Genomic DNA, 21902 nt, shown 5'->3' with positions numbered 1-21902 from the left:
TCCATCTTTTTGCTATTGTAAACAGTGCTGCAATGAACATGGGTGTGCATATATCTGTTCCTGTAAATGTTCTTATTTCTCTAGGATATATTGCAATGAGCAGGATTTCTGGATGGTATGGTAGTTCTATTTCTAGCTTTTTAAGGAAGCACCAAATTGATTTCCAAAGTGGTTGTACCATTTTACATTCCCACCATCAGTGTGTAAGTGTTCCAATCTCTCCACAACCTCTCCAACATTTTTTATTTTGTGTTTTTTGGATTAATGCCAGCCTTGTTGGAGTGAGATGGAATTTCATCATAGTTTTAATTTGCATTTCTCTAATGGCTTTTTTTTTGTTTTTAATGGCTAATGATCGTGAGCATTTCCTCATGTATCTGTTAGCTACCCGAATGTCTCCTTTAGTGAAGTGCCTATTCATATCCTTTGCCCATTTTTTAATTGGGTTATTTGTCTTATTGCAGTTGAGTTTTTGCAGTATCTGGCAGATTTTAGAGATCAGGTGCTGATTGGAAGTGTTAATAGCTGAAATTTTTTTCCCAGTCCGTAGATAATCTTTTGACTCTTTTGGTGAAATCTTTGAATGAGCATAGGTGTTTGATTTTTAGGAGCTCCCAGTAATCTAGTTTCTCTTCTGCATTGTTAGTAATATTTTGTGCACTGTTTATGCCATGCGGTAGGGATCCTAGTGTTGTCCTTATTTTTTCTTTCACGATCTTTATTGTTTTAGATTTTATATTTAGATCTTTGATCTATTTTGAGTTCTTTTTTGTGCATGGTGTGAGGTATGGGTCTCGTTTCATTTTTTTGCACATGGATATCCAGTTACACCAGCACTATTTGTTAAAGAGACTATCTTCTCCCCATTTATCTGACTTTGGGCCTTTGTCAAATATCTGCTACTCATATGTGGGTGGATTTATGCCTGTATTCTCAAATCTGTTCCATTGGTCTGTGTATCTGTTGTTGTACCAGTACCCAGGTGTTTTGACTACCGTGGCAGTATAACATGTTCTAAAATGAGGTATAGTGAGGCCTCCCATTTTGTTCTTCTTTTTCAGTAATGCTTTACTTATCCAGGGCCTCTTTCCCTTTCATGTGAGGTTGGTGATTTGTTTCTCTATCTCATTAGAAAATGTCATTGGAATTTGGATTGGAATTGGATTGTATCTATAGATTGCTTTTGGTAGAATAGACATTTTCACAATGTTAAGTCTTCCTATCTATGAGTAAGGTATGTTTCTCCACTTATGTAGGTCTCTTTTGATTTCTTGCAGTAGTGTCTTGTAGTTTTCTTTGTATAGGACTTTTACATCTCCCGTAAGATTTATTCCTAAGTATTTTATCTTCTTGGGGGCCACTATAAATGGTATTGATTTGGTGATTTCCTCTTTGATGCTCTTTTTGGAGGTGTAGAGGAATCCAACTGATTGTTACACGTTTATCTTGTATCCTGATACTCTGCTGAACCCTTCTATTAGTTTCAGTAGTTTTCTTGAGGATTCTTTAGTCTTCCGTGTATAAGATCATGTCATCTGCAAATAGAGATGCTTTTACTTCTTCTTTACCAATCTTGATATCCTTTATTTCTTTATCTAGCCTAATTATTCTGGCTAGGTCCTCCAGTACAATGTCGAATAAGAGTGGGGATAAAAGGGCATCCTTGTCTGGTTCCCAAACTCTAGGGGAATGCTTTCAGGCTCTCTCCATTTGGGATGATGTTGGCAGATGGCTTTGTACAAATGCCCTTTATTATGCTAAGGAATTTTTCTTCTATTCTTATTGTGCTGAGAGTTTTTATCATGAATGGGTGTTGAACTTTGTCAAATGCCTTTTCTGCATCAATTGATAATATCATATGGTTCTTGTCTTTTATTTATTTACATGATGGATTACATTAATTGTTTTTCTAATGTTGAGCCACACCTGCATACCTGGTATGAATCTCACTTGTTCATGGTGAATTATTTTTTTGATATGTTGTTGAATTCTATTGGCTAGAATTTTGTTGAGGATTTATGCATCTAAGTTCATGAGGGATATAGGTCTGTAATTTTATTTTTTTGTGATGTCTTTACCTGGTTTTGGTATCAGGAATATGCTGGCTTCAAAGAATAGTTTGGGAGTAGTCCGTCATTTTCTATGCTCTGAAATGCCTTTAGTAGTAGTGGTGTTAACTCTCCCCTGAAGGTTTGGTAGTACTCTGTAGTGAAGCTGTCTGGACCATGGCTTTTTTTCATTGGGAGTTTTTCGATTACCTTTTCAATCTCTTCTTTTGTTATGGGTTTGTTTTGTTGTTCTACCTCTGTTTGTGTTAGTTTAGGTAGGTAGTGTGTTTCTAGGAATTCATCCATTTCTTTTTGGTTTTTGAGTTTATTAGAGTACAATTTTTTGTAGTAATCTGACACTGTTCTTTTATTTTAAGTTGGGTCTGTTGTAATATCGCCCACCTTATTTCTTATTCAGGTTATTTGCTTCCTACCCTGTTTTTCTTTGTCAATTTGGCCAATGGTTTATCAATCTTGTTAAAATTTTCAAACTCCTTTTGGTCTTGTTAACTCTTTCAATTGTTTTTCTGTTTTCTATTTCATTTAATTCTGCTCTAATTTTTTTTAGTTGCTTTCTTCTAGTGCCTGAGGGTTTCTTTTGTTGCTCTCTTTCTATTTGTTCAAGTTGTATGGATAATTCTTTGAATTTGGCCCTTTCTTCTTTTTGTATATGTTCATTTATTGATATAAATTCACCTCTGAACACTGCTTTTGTTGTGTCCCCAAGGTTCTGATAGGAATTGTTTTCATTCTTATTAGATTCTATGAATTTCTTTTTTCCATCCTCAATGTCTTCTATGGTACAGGCTTTTTGAGCAGGGTATTGTTCAGTTTCTAAGTGTTTGATTTCTTTTCCTTTCTTTTTCTGTTATTGATTAGTACTTTTATGGCCTTATGGTCAGAGAAGATGCTTTGTAATATTTCAATATTTTGGATTCTGCTAAGGTTTGCTTTATGACCTAATATGTGGTCTATTCTAGAGAATGTTCCATGTGTACTAGAAAAGAAAGTATACTTGGATGCTGTTGGGTGGTGTGTTCTCTATATGTTTATGCGGTCGAGTTGGTTGATTGTGGCATTTAGATCTTCCATGTCTTTATTGAGCTTCTTTCTGGCTGTTCTCTCCTTCAATAAAAGTGGTGTGTTGAAGTCTCCTACTATAATTGTGGAACTGCTGTAAGAGTTTGTTTTATGCATCTTGCAGCCCTGTCATTAATTGCATAAATATTTAATATGTTTATATCTTCCTGGTATATTGTCCCTTTAATCATTATATAGTGTCCTTCCTTATCATTTGTGGTGAATTCAACTTTTAAGTCTACTTTATTAGAAATTAATATTGCCACTCCTGCTCTCTTTTGGTTGTTGTTTGCTTGACAATTTTTTTCCATCCTTTGAGTTTTAGTTTGTTTGTGCTTTTGAGTCTAAGTTGTGTCTCTTGTAGGCAGCTTATAGATGGATCTTGTTTTTTAATCCATTCTGCAACTCTCTGTCTCTTTTTTGGTGTATTTAGTCCATTTAGTTGCAGAATAATTAAAGAAGGTAAGAGTTTAGTGCTGCCATTTTGATTTTTCTTTGTGTGTGTGTGTGTGTGTGTTGTTGACAGTTTCCCTAAACTTCCGTTTAACTGGGAATGTCCTAATTTCACCTTCATATTTGAAAGACAGTTTTGCTGGATATATGATTCTTTGCTGGTATTTTTTTTTCCTTTAATGCTTTGTATGTTTCATCCCATTGCCTCCTTGGCTGCACGATTTCTGCCGAGTAGTCTGACCTTATTCTTATTGGCTCTCCTTTGTAGGTGACTTTTTGTTTATCCCTAGCTGCTCTTAAAATTCTCTATCTTTGGTTTTGGCAAATTTGATTATAACATGTCTTGGTGACTTTCTTTTAAGACCTACCTTATGTGGAGTTGGATAAGCGTCTTGGGTAGATATCTTCTCATCTTTCATGATATCAGGGAAGTTTTCTGCAAACAAATCTTCAGCAATTCTCTGTATTTTCTGTGATTCCTCCCTGTTCTGGCACTCCAATCAGTACTAGATTATTCCGTTTGATAGAGTACCACATGACTCTTAAGTTTTCTTCATTTTTTAAAATTCTTTTTTTTTTAATTTTTCTTCAAATATATTGGTGCCAAGTGTTTTGCCTTTAATCTCACCAATTATGCCTTCCACTTGCTTAATTCTGCTCCTCTGACTTTCTACTGAGTTGTCCAATTCTGTAATTCTTTTGTTCATCTTCTGAATTTCTGATTGGTGTCTCTTTATGGATTGTTGCAGCTTATTAAATTTTTCATTATGTTCTTAGATAACCTTTTTAATTTCTTTGACTGTTTTATCTGTGTGTTCCTTGGCTTGTTCTGTGTGTTGCCTGATCTTCCTATTTTCGTTCCTGATGTCTTGAAATGTTCTGTGTATTAATCTTTTGTACGCTGCATCTGGTAATTCCAGGAAGCCACCTTCATCCAGAAGGTCACTTGATTCTTTGTTTTGAGAGCTTGTTGAAGGGATCTTGGTTCTCTTCTTTATGTGATTTGAAATTGACTGTTGTCTCCAAGCCATCTATAAGTTATTGTAATAGTTTATTTTATGTTTGCTGACTGTATCCTAGGTTATTGCTTTGTTTTGTTTTGATATGCCCAAATCGGTTGCTTGAGTGAGCTAGCTTGATTATTTTTGCCTTTGAAGCTCTGATGTCCTGTCACCAGATGGCTAGAGCTGTTATCACGTATATCAGTCTAGGAGTCCAGTCACTTTTCTTATATGGATTCAGTTCAGGTGTCCAGATAGCTGGTCATCAAGTGTGTGGTAAAGCTCTGCCCTACAGTCTTAGAAGGTCAGGGGCGATTGGTGTAGGTACCAGTATCTAGTTGCAGCAGGGGGTCATGCTCTGAACAAGGCAGGGGGCTGACAACCATCCTCCGAGTGTTTGAAAGGAAAGCACATCCCTCTTCCCTAGAGTGTACAGGTAGGTGGTTCTGCAGATAGACCATGGGCACCCAAAGTTTTTGGTTGTGAGGACTGGGAGGTACCTGTTATCCTTGGAGCCCTGTCACAGGTGGCTGGGTGACCTGAGTGGAGCCACCAATCCTTAAGTCCCTGATGTGGGTAAGTGAGGACCCTGTTTAATAGGCAAAGTGATGTCAAACATAAAACATTCAAAGTTCATGACTGTTTATGTGTGGACAGGAGCTGCTTCTGTCCTGAGCTCCCCAGGTTAGTGGAGCTGCTAAATTATCTTTTCCCCAAACTGTGAATTTATTACTTCTCCAAGGCCAGGAGAATGTCTCAAGGCACTCAGCAGGGCCTATCTCAGGCCCAGGGAAATCAATAGCCACTGAAGCCAGCTTTTGGGTGGGGAGCAAAATAAAATATAAGCAAGTACTTAGCTTTTGCCGAGAGTGTTGTTCTTCTCTGGTTCCAGAGGTATGTGTAGGCTGTGCAGTTGGCTGTTTCTCTCTGAGAAAACTGTGTTAACGTTACCAACAGCCTATCACAGGAGCTTCTGGGAATGGTGCCTGAGGGATCCCGGTGATTTGGGTCTGGTAACTCCTCTAACTTCTGAACCATCTCTCAGTCCCCTGCCACTCAGTCCATTTTCTTTATTTGCCTTTAATGTTCAGGGCTCCTAGCTTGTCATTAATATAATCATTTCACTTGCTTTTTGGGGTCTTTGTTGTAAGAGGGATAGTAGGAAGAATTTGGCTGTTCTGCCATCTTGGCCCCACCTCAAAATAATCTTTATTTAAGACTTGTAGTATCCTGCAGGAAGAAGGCATGTTTGATTGATTTTGAATGGCACAATACAGAACACTTTATTTTGAAGCCAATTACATTTCATTAGGCATGGATTTTGACAAAAACTTTTTAAGAACTTTTGAGTACACAATAATGACACAAATTTTAAAGGCAACGAAACAGAAAAACCTAGGCAATCTTACGAGGCAGTGACATAATACTAAGAGTGAGAAAGTGGAATGATTTGAGAGAAGCAAAATGTGTTTATGATGAGGCTAATAGGAGAATGGCTCCCATATGTGTGGGAAAGCTTCCTGCTCAAGTTACTTTTGTAGTCATATTCTAAATCCTAGCTATTACAAAGGACTTTTAATTTAAAATTTTGCATACCAATTCAACAAACATATATGTAGTAGTTCATTTATAATGAACTTGTTTTCTCTCCTACAAGTATAAACTATTTAACAAGAACAGAATCTGTTTTAGGTTCATTTTTCACTGTATCTACTAATTGCATAAAATCAACATTTAATTACTTAACTAATTCAACTAATGGAGTATGAAATTTGGATGCAAAGTGGCAGCAGTTTAGGAATATTCTTCAAATGATATATCTGATGATAGTCTTAAACTTGTCCTTTATCAAAACTACAGAATTCTTGGCCAACCTGAATTTTAAAAAGATGTTATGTATATAAATGCATCATTAAAATAAAAAATATGGCCCAGTTGTCTCTCTCTTTTGAAAACTTGAAAATTTATGACTTGCTAATGTTATCATAGTCTTCACTGTACACAAAATTAAAATTATTGAAAAAATGTCCATGAGTTTTTGAGTAAACATCATTTGAAAATGTTAAGTTAGTCTTATTTATAGGACGAAAGCATTGTCACCTTTGGGAGACATGGTTTAATCAGTATATTTTGGACAGCATTTTATTAAATAAATGAGTATAGATGATTGATTTTGTTTAAGGTGGCCCTAATTTTTTCCTTAGATATCTTAATTCAGGAAATGGACTAAATATATTTGGAGAAATTACATTATCACTTCGGGGATGTTCATAAAAATATACCCTAGCATGGTACTCTTATATTTTTGTGTTTAGTTTTTTGTTTTGTTTATAATGAATCATGAAGGGCTGAGAGGAGATTTTATATTGTTTCTTTAGTTATTCAGACATAGACATAAACAACCACAGGCATTACATCCTTTAAAAAAAGTTTTTTTCCAGATTTTCTTCAGGTAAGCATTTTAACTTGTTGAGTATCCCATTTGCTCAGCTTCATATTTGCTGAAGCATTCTATCCTCTCATCTTTAAGAAGACTTTAGAAATAAAATGTGACTGCTGAGCTGTTGAATCAGAATAATTATTGTCCTTGTCTTTTAAGGAGAAATCTTGCTTTCATCCTGGGAGAATACAAAGGAAAGACCCCGTAGTTGATTTTGAAGTTCCACTTCACACTTAGAGTTCTATTCTTATGAAAGTAAAAACCACTTATGTACTTGATTCTTTGATGATGATAAGTAAAATAGCCTAATGCTAATGAAAGAGCAGCATCTATCTTAAGCATCCTTATTCACAGAATTTGGTCAGAAAAACTAAGTGCGCAAAAGAAGCAGATGTGGAGGAAGAGATGATGGAATCCTTGTTTTCACATGTTTGGCACTTTCCAGTATTGGAGGGGCCTAGAAATTAAATCAGGGGCTATGAAGATAAAATATATATTTCTGTTAAATTGTTTTTATTTCTGAAGAGATGGTTCTTTGAGCAATATTCTACTTAATCAAAAATTGTAGGCTTAAAATTTTCACTAATGTTTTTCCTGTATTGTCTACAAATATGACTAAATTATGACACCCACCTTAAAGGAAGTATATTATACTTTGTTTTAGATTTAACTTTATATTTAAATGCTCAATTTTTTAATAATTCCCAACAATTTTCTAAACTATTTCACATCACAAACACATAGCCATATAAATACAACCTAGGCACTTACAACTAATCTATGCAATTCTGTTTCTGCAAAGGGTCTCATAACCTCAGATTAAGTTACCTGGATATGTGCCAGAGGGGCACATAAGTAATTACATGAGCTTCTCATATAGATTAGTTTACTACTTGAGAAGATATGCAATTACTTAAATAGGAAGGCAAATTCATTCTTTACTCTTTCATTACTATTGGGTTAACAGTACACCAGCTACTTTTTCTAACTCCAAACCTCAGAGGTAATGTGTCATTCCGGTACTAATGCATTTAGTATCAAGGTGGGTCCCTTCTGATATGCACAAAGCTTACCAGACCAGAGTTGGAGCCTCATTGTTGCATAAGTCCAGCATTCTATTAGGTGATGCTTCTTGGAAGTGTTAGTGTTATAAAAATTTTTTACCTTTTTTTTCTGTGAGATAAGTCTTGCAAGCATAATTATGGCTTTCTGGTGTGATAGATAGGGAGCCCAAAGGATTTGTTTTGGTTTTCCTGTGTCATATTTGGAAAACCAGAGGGTCCCCATGTAACCTAATGGAAAACTGCCACAATAAATTATTTATATAGCTCTCATTGGTATACTGTCATACCACAGATCACTGGCACCACAGTGCCACCTGCCTCATTGGTGGTTTGTATTATCACATCTTATTTCTCAAAATCCATACTACCAACCAAATATTTAAACACACTCAATTAGTAGGCATGCATTCCAATACAGAATGCACAAGCTATCAAAAAAAAAAAAAGGAAAAAATTTGTAGTAACAAAAGGGTTAAGTGATTCTCATAACTTGTATTTGATTAGAAAATTTGCATCATAGTTTTTAAAGTATGGCTATGGAAACATATCAGAGTTGAGAATTTTAAAACAATTGGAATAAATTAATTGAAGAGTGCAGACTTGGCTAGACCTAGAACAAGAGGAAATGGAAATATATAAAAATATAAGAAAACAGAAATTATGTGTGCATTTGTATGTGTATATGTGAGGGTGCTCAGTGGTTAAGTGTTAGGTTGCTAACCAAAAGGTCAGCAGTTCAAATTCACCAGCTGCTTCTCGGAAACCCTATGCGGCTGCTCTACTCTGTCCTGTAGGGCCGCTATGAGTCAGAGTCAACTCAGTGGCAACATTTTTTTTTTTAATGTGAGTGTGCATGCATACATATTTATGTATACCAAACAAATCAAACCCACTGCTATCAAGTGGATTCTGACTGTAGGACAGTGTAGGACTTCCCTATAGGATTTCCAAGGCTATAAATATTTATGGAACCAGACTGCCACATCTTTCTCCTGCAGAGTGGTTGGTGTATTTGAATTGCAGAGTGGCTGGTATGTTTGAACTGCAGACCTTTCAGTTAGTAGCCAAGATATATAACCACTGTGTCCCATGGCTCCTATTTATGTATCAAAAAAAAAAAAAAAAAAAAACCCATTGCCATCAAGTCAATTCTGACTAATAGCAACCCTATAGGACAGAATAGAACTATCCCATAGTGTCTCTAAATCTATAAATGAAGGTTGGATTTTAAAGGATGAAAGCAGACACACTGCTGATACAGCATTATATCTGCAACATTAATACTGATAGCAAGATTGTGTAAGTTTGTCAGACTCTCTTTTGATATCTTAGGCAATAAGAATCTCAGGAAATCATAACGAGAAAAGTAAAACACGGCTTTCTAATGGAGATACCCGTTAACTAAGGTTTATCAGCCAATTATAAAGGAATGCTTGATATAAGAAACATATAAGAAAATACTGAGAACTAGAAACATAGCACAAAAGGAAGGGAAAAGTCTGTCTTTTATGTACCTTGTCTTTCTTGCTACATCAGGGATCCCATGGTAGTCTTACAAGAATTACAAATTTCCTGTGTTGCTATTAGTCATTATCAAATCAAGAAAACATAAACCATTCTAATTCTTTCAACAAAGGGATTTTTATTTCAGGTAATTGGTTACATAGATGAAAACAATTATATTGTAAACAATAAGGAATTTTATTCTTTATACAGAAGGATAATGTATAAACAGAATATATGATTTTTAGGAAAGATTTGTTGGTGTTTGGGAAGAGCTGAAATGTCCAATAGGTGATAATGAGATAACCAATATATTAGCAACAGTAGAAAGCTTCTACCAAACCTAGGGAAGGAGGGACACTGGGATGAGATAGAACTGCCAGAGCAAAGATGCCTCGGCCATCCAATGCCAGACCCACAATGATAAACCAGTTGGAATCTAGTTAATTATAAATCACAGCAATCCTATGGAGTAGAACTGAGCACAGGGATTTCAGTGGGTCACAGAAGGGGTGTCTAATGAAAGTCTGGATCATGGAGGCGTGGGCTATCCAGTGGGACCAAGAGACATAAAAGAGACTCAGCTACTCAGGTTTCTTTCCATTTCTGAGCTCCAGAATTCTGTTTGTGACTTCAAATGGCTGAATCTACCTGAAAGTCAGTTAACAAGGAATTTTGGGACACGTAGATCCTTGAGATTCAGAGAAAAGCATAAACAGAGAGAATTATATCTGAGAAAATATGAGCAAATCATTTGACCCTGAATCTAGCTATCTAGCACCCCAAGCCTAGGTCCAATGGTTATGAAGTCACCAAAGAAAGATAAGTAAAAAAGGAAGAGATAGAAATATGTCAAGCAACAAATAATGTGAAATTGTACCCTATTGTCACTGCTATATTTTACGTATGGTCTTACAAGAAAAGGAACTTTGGTATTATTTCTATAGAGGGGGAAGTTTAGCTCTAGCTTTCTTTGGTGAAAGACGGGGCCATTATTATTGATCACGAGAGACTGGCTCTTCAATATCTCTTTCACTAGCTAGGGAGTGCGTACTAAGTGTATGTGTTTTTTTTCTTAGTATTTCTATTTAACTAAGATTATACATGATTCTGTTTTACCTAATGAGTGTTACCTACAGGGGATTGAATTTTCTTGTTCTTTTGGTTGTTGTTCCACCCACTGAGGTATTTTAATACTACACATTTTTTAATGGTAATAGAATGTTTAAAGAGGTGCTTTTGTTATTTCTTGAATACTTATTCACATGTATTAATAAACATCCACAGAGTGCGTATAGTCCTAATTTTATTTTTATTTTATCCTGGATGTTTCGTCACATATATAGATAATTTGAGAACTTTAATGAGGGTATTTTGTTACATTTGTATATAATCTGAGAGTTAGAAAGGATCTAGAAATTAACTAAACTAAAGGATTCCAGTTTATAAATGAATTATAGAAGTGTCTTTTAAATATTTTAACTGATGTGTATTTTGAATTTTGTAATATTAACCAACTTTTTGATTGAAATATATATCCATACCCATATACCAAGGTCCCTGGGTCAAAAAGTTTACACTTGGCCAGTAATTAAAAGGTTGGGGGATTGAACTCACCCGGGGGTGCCATGGAAGAAAAGGACTGTTGATCTGCTTCTGTAAAGATTACAGCCAAGTAAACCCTATGGAGCATTTGTACTTTGTAACATATATGGTCACTATGAGTTGAAATAGACTCAATGGCACCAGAAAACAACAAAAATAACCCATGCAAACACTGGAATACACATATACACTTTGGGAGAAGGACAAAGATATTTTAAAATGTAAACAATTAAAAAAAAAAAACTCTTTCCACTCAAATCTCCAATACACTTTCTCTTTTCCCTCACAATAACCATTACAAATAAACTGTCCTTATGCTATCACAAAATGGATGCCTTATAGATAATTTAAACAAGATCTGTGGCTAACTACTTGTGTTTCACCTACAATACAGGTATAATTTTCACAAGAATTTGAACTAATAAGACATTTGACAATTCTAGGTAACATATTAAGTAATTTAAAAAATCTACTACTGTCAAAATAATGTGTGCAATTCAAGTGATTTAAATGTCACAACTTTAACAAATATTTCCTTTAGAATTTGAATATATTGATTGTTTCATGAAAATGCTGTTGTGGAATATTTAATGACGCAAAAAGCCTTGTTCCAGCAGCAATGACTTACAAATATGTTCAGTGCTATATTCCATTAATTTTACTTCTAATTTCTAGTTTAAAATTGCATCAAGTTTATTAATCTAAATTTAGCTAAATTTTAAATTTGATATGGTTATTTTGCTCAAGAAAAGTACTGTGGTATTTGTGAATTTCTTGAACACAATAGCCAGCTATGAATGACTAAGTCGGATATAGTGAGTTTCCAAATTGCCAGTCTGTATATGACATAAGATTACTTATTTATTTTTTTACAATATGAATGGAATCATTGCTGATTTCCTGTGCATGTAAGAATTGAATTTCTTCAGATAAGTCTTATGTTTCTTTTGTGCCCACAATGACATCTGGATACTTATTAGGAGTGTAAAAATTCCAACTGGAAGAAAAAAGAAATAATTATCATTTTCCTTCTTATTCCAGCGATGGATATAGTTTATAAAACACATACACACACACACACACACACACAAGCAGACATATAGCTTTTAAAGTATCTGTTAGATGTTACATAATTTACTATCAATTTTATTATTCATACTCTTTGTCTAGCATATGTTCAATCAATGCTTATTGCATGGATGCATAAACATAGGAAATAAATAGTAGAGCTCAAAATAAATGCATATTTAAAAAAAAAAAACTCCAGTGCTACAAATACATCCAAATATGTAATTGACTTTCTCTGAAATTTTCAATAACAGTTTCATAATATCCTTCTACACAAAAAATATATATAAATACATACACATATGTTACATAAACCATACTAATTGTGACTCAAAACATTTTCACAGTGAAACAAAGAATAGGTGAAATGATTATTACACAAATCCTTCAAATACGTGAAGACTGTGCATTTCAACTTCTCAGTTTGAGTTATGAGGCCCAGCACTCAAGAGTACACATCCACACTCCCCAGTTCTCCCTTTGTAGACACTCATGGACAATACAAGGCACAGCACATAAACATGCCCGTGCACACACAACAGAGTTTCAAGGGAAGTCCATTATTATGAGTTCTGTTTTTTGTTTTAACTTCATTGTTTAATATACCTGGACTATATTTCCTAGCTTGGATTAAGTAGAATTTATGTAAAGATACATAGCAAATGCTGTTTCAGTATATTTTAATATTGCTAAAAACCCCAACTAAAAATGAATACACAAATAATTTTACAAACATGTAAACTTTGGAACAGTAGCAACTTGTTCTCAGAAATCATTTCTTCTAACCTACATTTACCTTGATTAATTACTAGTAAACCTAATTCTTCTTACCTGGCAGTGTTTGTGTCATCACTGTGAAACTAACCCATGATCCAATCTGTTAAATTGAAACAAAAATGAACAGAAATCTATGGTTGAACATGTAATTTGTTCACTTGTGGCATTAAATAGTTAATTTGAGAGTAAAAGAATAGTCAAAATAGCTATAAAATTTTTTTTTATTAGCTATAGGTAGCCATAAATTTCCAAATATAATAAATACATTGACAAATATGATAGTCATACACAATCTAATAAAACAGTACTATATCTAAAAAAAAATTACATTTTCCCAAAGAAAAATGATAAATGTAAAGTCCTGAAACATCTCAAGACATTTTATAAGTATTATAAAATCTTCTTTAAATATTGATTAAATTTAGTTCAAAGTATAACTTTTGCAGAATACATTGTGGTTGCAATGTTCCAATTTTCTATTCTAAAGCATGAATTGAAGTCTGTATCATGATATAAATGCTTGACTATATTTAAAACATCTACATTTAAAACATTTGTATGTAAACTTTATCATATGTATTTACCTACAATTATGTAAACAAAAAAAGCTGTGTTTAGTATATCATTGAATAAAGTTCATTTATTATGAATACAAATAGCCTACCTCATAGGTGTAGTTAGGACATGAAACCAGAAAAAACAACCATGTGAAGGGGTTATAAGTCGGACTTGGAAAACGGGCATTATGTCCTTGTAAGAAGGAGATAAAAATGTCAAAGATGTTACATATTGCAAATTTGCTCATATACTTATTATATACTACTAAATTCCATAAAACAACTATATACCACATGAAATGTTACCCTATATTTATAGCAACCTATTTTACAAATTACTCAGAAGAGACTCAGTTTCAAATGTCATGACCTTTTGAATGTAATAGGGTACCTGTCATTTTCTGACTATTTCTACTGCTGTGTTGCTGTAAAATTATGAAATAAACAATGATAGTCATTTATTTATTTTTAATTAAAATAATGTGTAAAATTATTTGTATAATATGTAAAGCAGAGCACATACTGAGATTAAAAAAAAAACTAGTTTTAACAATCATATACATCTTCATACCCCCTTTAGTTTCAAGAAGCTATATTTGTTTCAAGTTATTAAATAACTCAAAACTCTGTTTGTATTTAATTTATGAAAATCCAAAGGGAATTATATAAGAATGTCATTTACATCAGAAAAGTGTGAAAATCTCTTATAAGAGGATTACACTGAATATCAGTTCAGGTAATGCTCAGAAATACCACATAAATTATTTCTGCTCAGCAATCTGGATTGTTATTTACAGCTCTCATACTTAGCATATTGCCATTTGATTTTTGTTAGTTGTTTTTCCCTTTTCAATTTTTTCAAGAAACATTTTAGATAATAAATTTATAATGATTTCAAGTTGCACTTTGAGCTGTGACATTTCTACAAGTAAATATGATTTATAAAATTATTGTTTTAGTCTCCACAGAAAGGTTTAATCAGATTAACAAATCAACTAATATATTTTAGTTGTAACTCTAAAGTCATAATAAAATGTCAGTATGTTGTTTGCAAAATTGTATTGAAATACCAAAGCAAAAAAAAAAAATTGGTATCATTTCAGAATTCAAGCACCGCTCATTTCAAGATAAAAATCAATATGTATGTCTCTATTTATTACTGAACCCCACTGGTAGAGTGGTTAAGCATTCAGCTGCAAACCAAAAGCTCGGTAGTTTGAATCCACTAGCGGCTCCTTGGAAACCCTGTGGGGCAGTTCTACTCTGTTCTATAGGATCGCTATGAGGTAGAGTCGAGCCAACGACAGTGAATTTTTTTTTTTTTTTTTTTAGTGTATATTACTAATTCTCTTCGTAACATCTTAACACCTTTGTGTAGTGGCCATGCATTCATCAAAAGAAAGGTCATTGGAAAAAACTACCCAGATTATTTTCATTTGAAGAAAAAATAAGTGAAGGGTAGAGGGGTCTCCCCGGTATTGTATAAAGAGGCTCTAATATCCTGCAAAGGAGTTCTGAAGGCACAAACAGTTAAGTACCTGGCTGCTAGTGGAAAGTTTGGGAGTTAGAACTCAGCCAGCCACTCCATGGGAGAAAGACTGGCCAATAGGCTCCCATAAGATTATAGTTTAGAAAACTCTATGCGGCAGCTCTACCCTATCACATGGGATCACTATGAGTCAGAATCAAACTGACAGCACCCAATAACAACTATCTCCTGCAATGAAATGGCAGAGAAAGTGAAGGACCAGGCTCAGAGCTTAATTGCAAACGCAGTCAAGCTCCAAAGAATGTTAAACTATTATGCAAGACAAGTCAGCTAAGACAAGGTTGATGCCCACAAAATCTTGGATTCCCAGATTTTCATGACCTCTCTCAGCCTTCAAAAGTGGTCCACTCCTCCCTACGAAAAGCTAGCAAAACTCTTTCTTAAGAACAGCTACTATGTTGCAAGAAAATCTCCCTAAGAGCTTCCTTAGCTACCCTTCTCGTCATTGCTAAATAGGATTACAACTCAACATAAGCCGCTGAGGCTGTGCTGGACCTGAGAAGAAAATAAAGAGACTGTATTCCAAAGAGTACTCCAAAGTATTCCAAAGCAGGATGCAATCAGCGTAAACCAGCAAATGACAGGAGAAAACAAATGTGATCTGATTCTAAGGGTGCTTGATAAGAGGGACAGAATTTACAATTGGATAGGCTTGAGGTGATAATTAATTTTATGTATCAACATGACTAGGTTATAATACTTAATTATTCAATCAAATACTAATCTAGATATTGCTGTGAAGGCACTTTTGAATAAGTGGTTAATATGTGCCATTAGTAACTTTTAAATTAAGGGTGATTATCCTCCACAAATAGAAGAGTTACATCCAATCTGTTGAAAGGCTTGGAGAGCAAAACGAGTTTCCCTGAGGAAGAAGAAATGCTGCCTCAAAATTAGAGCATCAACACTTGTCCAAGAGTCATCGGCCTGCCCTACAAATTTTGGACTTGCCATCCCCCACAATTGCATAAGCCAGTTCCTTGAAATAAATACCTTCATGTGAGTGAGTGTGTATGTGAAACAGGACATATGTATAGATATATATACACATACTATTGATGCAGTTTCTCTGGGGAATCCTGGAAGATACAGTTAATTGGTTGGTTTATATTGTTGGAGCAGTTTCCTGGAATATAGGATTAAAACCTCAGGCAAGATGATACAAACACAACTACAACCATGTATCTAGAAGAGTGGGCAAAAAATTGGCCTACAGTGAATGAGGAAGTAATGTCAGAATTCCCATGTACGAAAAGAAGATATTAAAAAACTCAGAGAAGCAGCCATGCTAGAGTAGATAGTCTATATAATGCTGGAATACCCACCAGAGCACTGTGTTCCATGGGAAGGCTTAGATAATATACCTTTCCCCCCCACACAAAAAATAAGGAATATACTTTCAAGTGTGGCATCACCATCATTAAATTCAGTTTTGTCTCTCTTCTGCAGATAGGCTGATTGTAAGTGATGTCATCACAGAACTAGGCTAACTAATATAAACTGGTATTAAAGGACTCTGAAAAAATAGAAGACAACAGTTAATTTTCAAAAGCCTTAACAAGTAAGTTTGAAGGAGCCTGGCTCCACAGAAAGTGGTTGGTTGGTTAATAGAACATATTGCCCCTAGAGGCTACATAGATAGACACTCAATAAAGCTACTGCTGAATTTAGACAAATAAAAGACATGATGGATGAATAGTCAGGAAACTAAGGGCAGCTCATTCAATATAAAATTCACTATCTGGAAAAATAGCAGTCGAAGATGGCTGACTAGGTAGAAGCTACCTCGGATCCCTCTTGCAAAATAGACTTGGAAAAACAAGTGAATTGATCACACACATGACAATCTACGAACCCTGACCATCAAACACAGTTCTAAAGAGTTGACCTGAGTGACAGAGACTGAGAATGAGCAACCACGGGGAAGCAACGACTGTTTCCGGAGACTGGAGCCAGTGTCCCAGTCAGAAAACCTTGGCTCCGGGCTTTGGACTAGGCACAGGGGAGCTGAGCACGGCATCCTGAGATGGCGCAAACACGGGATGCAGCCCTAGCCCCCAGAAGTGACCTTGGGGGAAGCCCAGCCAGTGCACGCAGGCAGCACAGCAATGCGGCTGACAGGAGAAGTCACCAGGAGACAGTGACTGGTTTTGGAGCTTGGAGTGCGGCGTCCCAGCCAGGGAATCTTGGCGCTGGGCTTTGGACTGGGAGCGTAGGAACTGACCATGGCTTCTGAGACAGCACAGGCACAGAACACAGGCCTGACCCTTGGGGGCAATCTCAACCCAGCCAATGCACACAAGCTACACACCCCTTGGGAATATCAGATAAAACAGTCATCACCAAGCAAGATAAGTAACTTTGTCTACATTCCAGGGTGCTACTCTCTCCTATCTACCTGATCCCTCCTCTCCCCTTCCCAGGCAGCTTCATTAACATTGGAATTTCCTGAGCCAGTGAGTGAAGTGCTCTGCGGGTTTTTTTTTTTTTTTTTCTTTTGTCTTTTCCTAACCCATTCTTCTGGCTGGAGAGAAGCAGCGACAAAAAACCCAGGACCAAAAATCCTTCCCTGACTTCCCAAAATTGGACTAAAAATACAGAACCAGCTCCAGCCAAGCATATGAGATCCACAGTCTTGGGCTTTCATCCCTACAGGGAACAAGGTGGCTATTAGAATGCAAAGGCATTTCTGATAGGGATCTGACTGTAATTGTTTTAGCAGATTACTGGAAAGACAAGTTTCCCGGGTCTGGTATCTCTGTGTATTCAACAGAGCCCTCACTGACCCACAACGGGGAACTGAGGCCTGAAGCCTGAAGTTCCACCCAAACCACCTAGCCTCCTGCCATAGGGGTCTGAGGATGGTGACACCTAACGATCTATAGAGGTACATACATTGGAAGCCTAAGGTACAGCTGCAGAGCCCAGCCACCAAAGTGCTTTAGGAATAGAGACACATCTACCTCACTGGCACTTAGGGGAAGCCTGTCAGTATCCTGCCCCCCCTAGAGTGTGACCCCCTGCTGCTACTAGAATCTTGTGCACGCAACTATCACTACTCCTCTAGGTGGGTAGGTGACAGTCTACACCACCCACTTGGTGACCCAAAATCAGATTCTACTCAAGAATAGTGAATGGACTCTTAGGCTTATATATCTGGTAACAGCCCTGAACAGCTGGTAATAGGACATAAGTGATTCAAAGGCTACAACAATCAGGACAGCACAATCTAGTAGCCCATCTACGTATATTGAAAGAAAACAGAACAACATAAGACTCAGTGAGCAAATATAAAATAAAATAAATCATTACAATATCTTATAGATGGCTTAGAGACAACAGTCGATATCAAACCACATAAAGAAGCAGACCATGATTGCTTCTACAACTCCCCAAATTAAAGAATCAAAATCTTTCCCAAATGAAGATACAATCCTGGAATTGCCAGATGCAGAATATAAAAAACTAATTTACAGAATGCTTCAAGACATCAGGGATGACCTCAAAAATGAAATAAGGCAATCTATAGAAAAAGCCAAGGAACACACCGATAAAGCAGTTGAAGAAATTAAAAAGACTATTCAAGAACATAGTGGAAAAATTAATAAGCTGCAAAAATCCATAGAGAGACAGCATTCAGAAATCCAAAAGATTAACAATAAAATTACAGAATTAGACAATTCAATAGGAAGTCAGGGGAGCAGAATCGAGCAATTGGAATGCAGAGTGGGGGAGCTGGACAGTAAGGAAATTGACACCAATATAAAAAAAAATTTATAGTTGAAAAAAATCAGATAAAAGACTTAAAATGAATGAAGAAACCCTAAGAATCATGTGGGACTCTATCAAGAAGAATAACATGCGTGTGATTGGAGTTCCAGAACAGGGAGGGATAACAGAAAATACAGAGAGAATAGTTGAAGATCTCTTGGCAGAAAACTTCCCTGACATCATGAAAGACGAAAGGATATCTATTCAAGATGCTCATCGAACCCCATAAAGATTGATCCAAAAAGAAGATCACCAAGACATATTATCATCAAACTTGCCAAAACCAAAGATAAAGAGAAAATTTTAAAAGCAGCCAGGGATAAAAGAAAGGTCTCCTACAAGGCAGAATCAATAAGAACAAGTTCAGACTACTCAGCAGAAACCATGCAGTCAAGAAGGCAATGGGATGACATATATAGAGCACTGAAGGAGAAAAACTGCCAGCCAAGGATCATATATCCAGCAAAACTCTCTCTAAAATATGAAGGTGAAATTAAAACATTTACAGATAAACACAATTTTAGAGAATTTGCAAAAACCAAACCAGAGCTACAAGAAATACTAAAGGAAATTGTTTGATCAGAAAATTAACAATATCAGATACCAACACAACACAAAGTCACAAAACAGAACACCCTGATATCAACTTAAATAGGGAAATCATAAAAACACATTAAGATTAATTTTAGAAAGAAAAAAATGCTCAAGACAGGGAATCATTGAAGTTATTATGTAAAAGATCGCGATAATCAAAAAGAGGGACTAAATACAGGAGGCATAGAACTGCCATATGGAGAGGAAAGCAAGGCAATATAGGACAATACAAGTTAGGTTTTTACTTAGAAAAATAGGGGTAAATATTAAGGTAACCACAAAGAGGTCTAACAATTCCATAACTCAAAATAAAAACCAAGAAAAACATAATGACTCAGCAAACATAAATTCAACTACTATGAAAAAGAGGAACACACAATTTACAAAGAAAAATGTCTCAGCACAAAAAAGGAAGTGGAAAAATGAGATTGTCAACAACACACATAAAAAGGCATCAAAAAGGCAGCGCTAAACACATACTTATCTAGAATTATGCTGAATGTAAATGGACTAAATGCACCAATAAAGAGACAGAGAGTCACAGACTGTATAAAGAAACAGGATCCGTCTATATGCTGCCTACAAGAGACACACCTTAGACTTAGAGACACAAACAAACTAAAACTCAAAGGATGGAAAAAAATTTATCAAGCAAACAACAAGCAAAAAAGAGTAGGAGTAGCAATATTAATTTCTGACAAAATAGACTTTAAGGTTAAATCCACCACAAAGCATAAAGAAGGACACTACATAATGATTAAAGGGACAATTGACCAGGAAGATATAACCATATTAAATATTTATGCACCTAATGACAGGGCTGCAAGATACATAAACTTTAACAGAACTGAAAAGTGAAATAGAAACCTCCACAATTATAGTGGGAGATTTCAACACACCACTTTTGGAGAAGAATAGGACTTCCAGTAAAAAGCTCAATAGAGACATGGAAGACCTAATTGCTACAGTCAACCAACTTGACCTCACAGACTTATACAGAACACTCCACCCAACAGCTGAAAAGTATACCGTTTTTCTAGCGCACACGGAACATTCTCTAGAGTAGACCACATATTAGGTCATAAAACAAACTTTTGCAGAATCCAAAATATTGAAATATTACACAGCATCTTCTCAGACCATAAGGCAATAAAAGTGGAAATCTATAACAGAAAAATCAGGGAAAAGAAATCAAATACTTGGAAACTGAAAAATACCCTGCTGAAAAAAGACTGGGTTATAGAAGACATTAAGGAAGGAATAAAGAAATTCATAGAATGCAATGAGAATGAAAACACTTCGTATCAAAAACTCTGGGACACAGCAAAGGCAGTGCTCAGAGGTCAATTTATATCGATAAATGCACACATACATAAGGAAGAAAGAGTCAAAATCAGAGAGCTGTCCCTACAACTTGAACAAATAGAAAGCGAGCAACAAAAGAACCCATCAGGCACCAGAAGAAAACAAATAATAAAAATTAGAGCTGAACTAAATGAATTACAGAGCAGAAAAACAGTTGAAAGAATTAACAAAGCCAAAAGGTGGTTCTTTGAAAAAATTAACAAAATTGATAAACCATTGGCCAGACTGACTAAAGAAATACAGGAAAGGAAAAAAATAACCCGAATAAGAAAAGAGATGGACCATATCACAACAGGCCCAACTGAAATTAAAAGAATCATATCAGATTATTATGAAAAATTGTACTCTAACAAATTTGCAAACCTAGAGGAAATGGATGAATTTCTAGAAAAACACTACCTACCTAAACTAACACAATCAGAAGTAGAACAACTAAATAGACCCATAACAAAAAAAGAGATTGAAAAGGTAATCAAAAAACTCCCAACAAAAAAAGCCCTGGCCCAGACGGCTTCACTGCAGAGTAGTACCAAACTTTCAGAGAAGAGTTAACATCACTACTACTAAAGGTATTTCAAAGCATAGAAAATGATGGGATACTACCTAACTCATTCAATGAAGCCACCATATCCCTGATACCAAAACCAGGTAAAGACACCACAAAAAAAGAAAATTGCAGACCTATATCCCTCTTGAACATAGATGGAAAAATCCTCAGCAAAATTCTAGCCAATAGAATTCAACAACATATCAAAAAAAATAATCCACCACGACCAAGGAAGATTTATACCAGTATTCAAGGTTGGTTTAATATTTTTTTTTTTTTTTAGGAAAACCATTAATGTAATCCACCATATAAATAAAACAAAAGACAAAAACCACATGATCTTATCAATTGGTGCAGAAAAGGCATTTGACAAAGTCCAACACCCATTCATGATAAAAACTCTCAGCAAAATAGGAATTGAAGGAAAATTCCTCAACATAATAAAGGGCACCTATACAAAGCCAACAGCCAACATCACTC

At 35.4% G+C, this 21902-nt stretch overlaps 1 protein-coding gene across 1 annotated transcript in view; it reads right to left on the bottom strand.

The window, feature by feature from the left end:
- Nucleotides 1-12056: 12056 nt before the first annotated feature.
- The window catches only part of TECRL (trans-2,3-enoyl-CoA reductase like), a 146965-nt gene continuing 137119 nt past the window's right edge, over nt 12057-21902 (bottom strand). Inside the window, exons 10-12 of the mRNA XM_003415898.4 lie at nt 13704-13789; nt 13094-13139; nt 12057-12191 (exon numbers count right to left, since the gene is read on the bottom strand). Coding sequence (XP_003415946.1) covers nt 12064-12191; nt 13094-13139; nt 13704-13789 — 260 coding nt within the window. The 3' untranslated portion in view covers nt 12057-12063. The remainder of the gene's footprint in view (nt 12192-13093; nt 13140-13703; nt 13790-21902) is intronic.

Source organism: Loxodonta africana, chromosome 5, assembly GCF_030014295.1.
Source record: "Loxodonta africana isolate mLoxAfr1 chromosome 5, mLoxAfr1.hap2, whole genome shotgun sequence".
Classification (NCBI taxonomy): Eukaryota; Metazoa; Chordata; class Mammalia; order Proboscidea; family Elephantidae; genus Loxodonta; species Loxodonta africana.
This window is presented reverse-complemented; position numbering and strand designations above follow the sequence as displayed.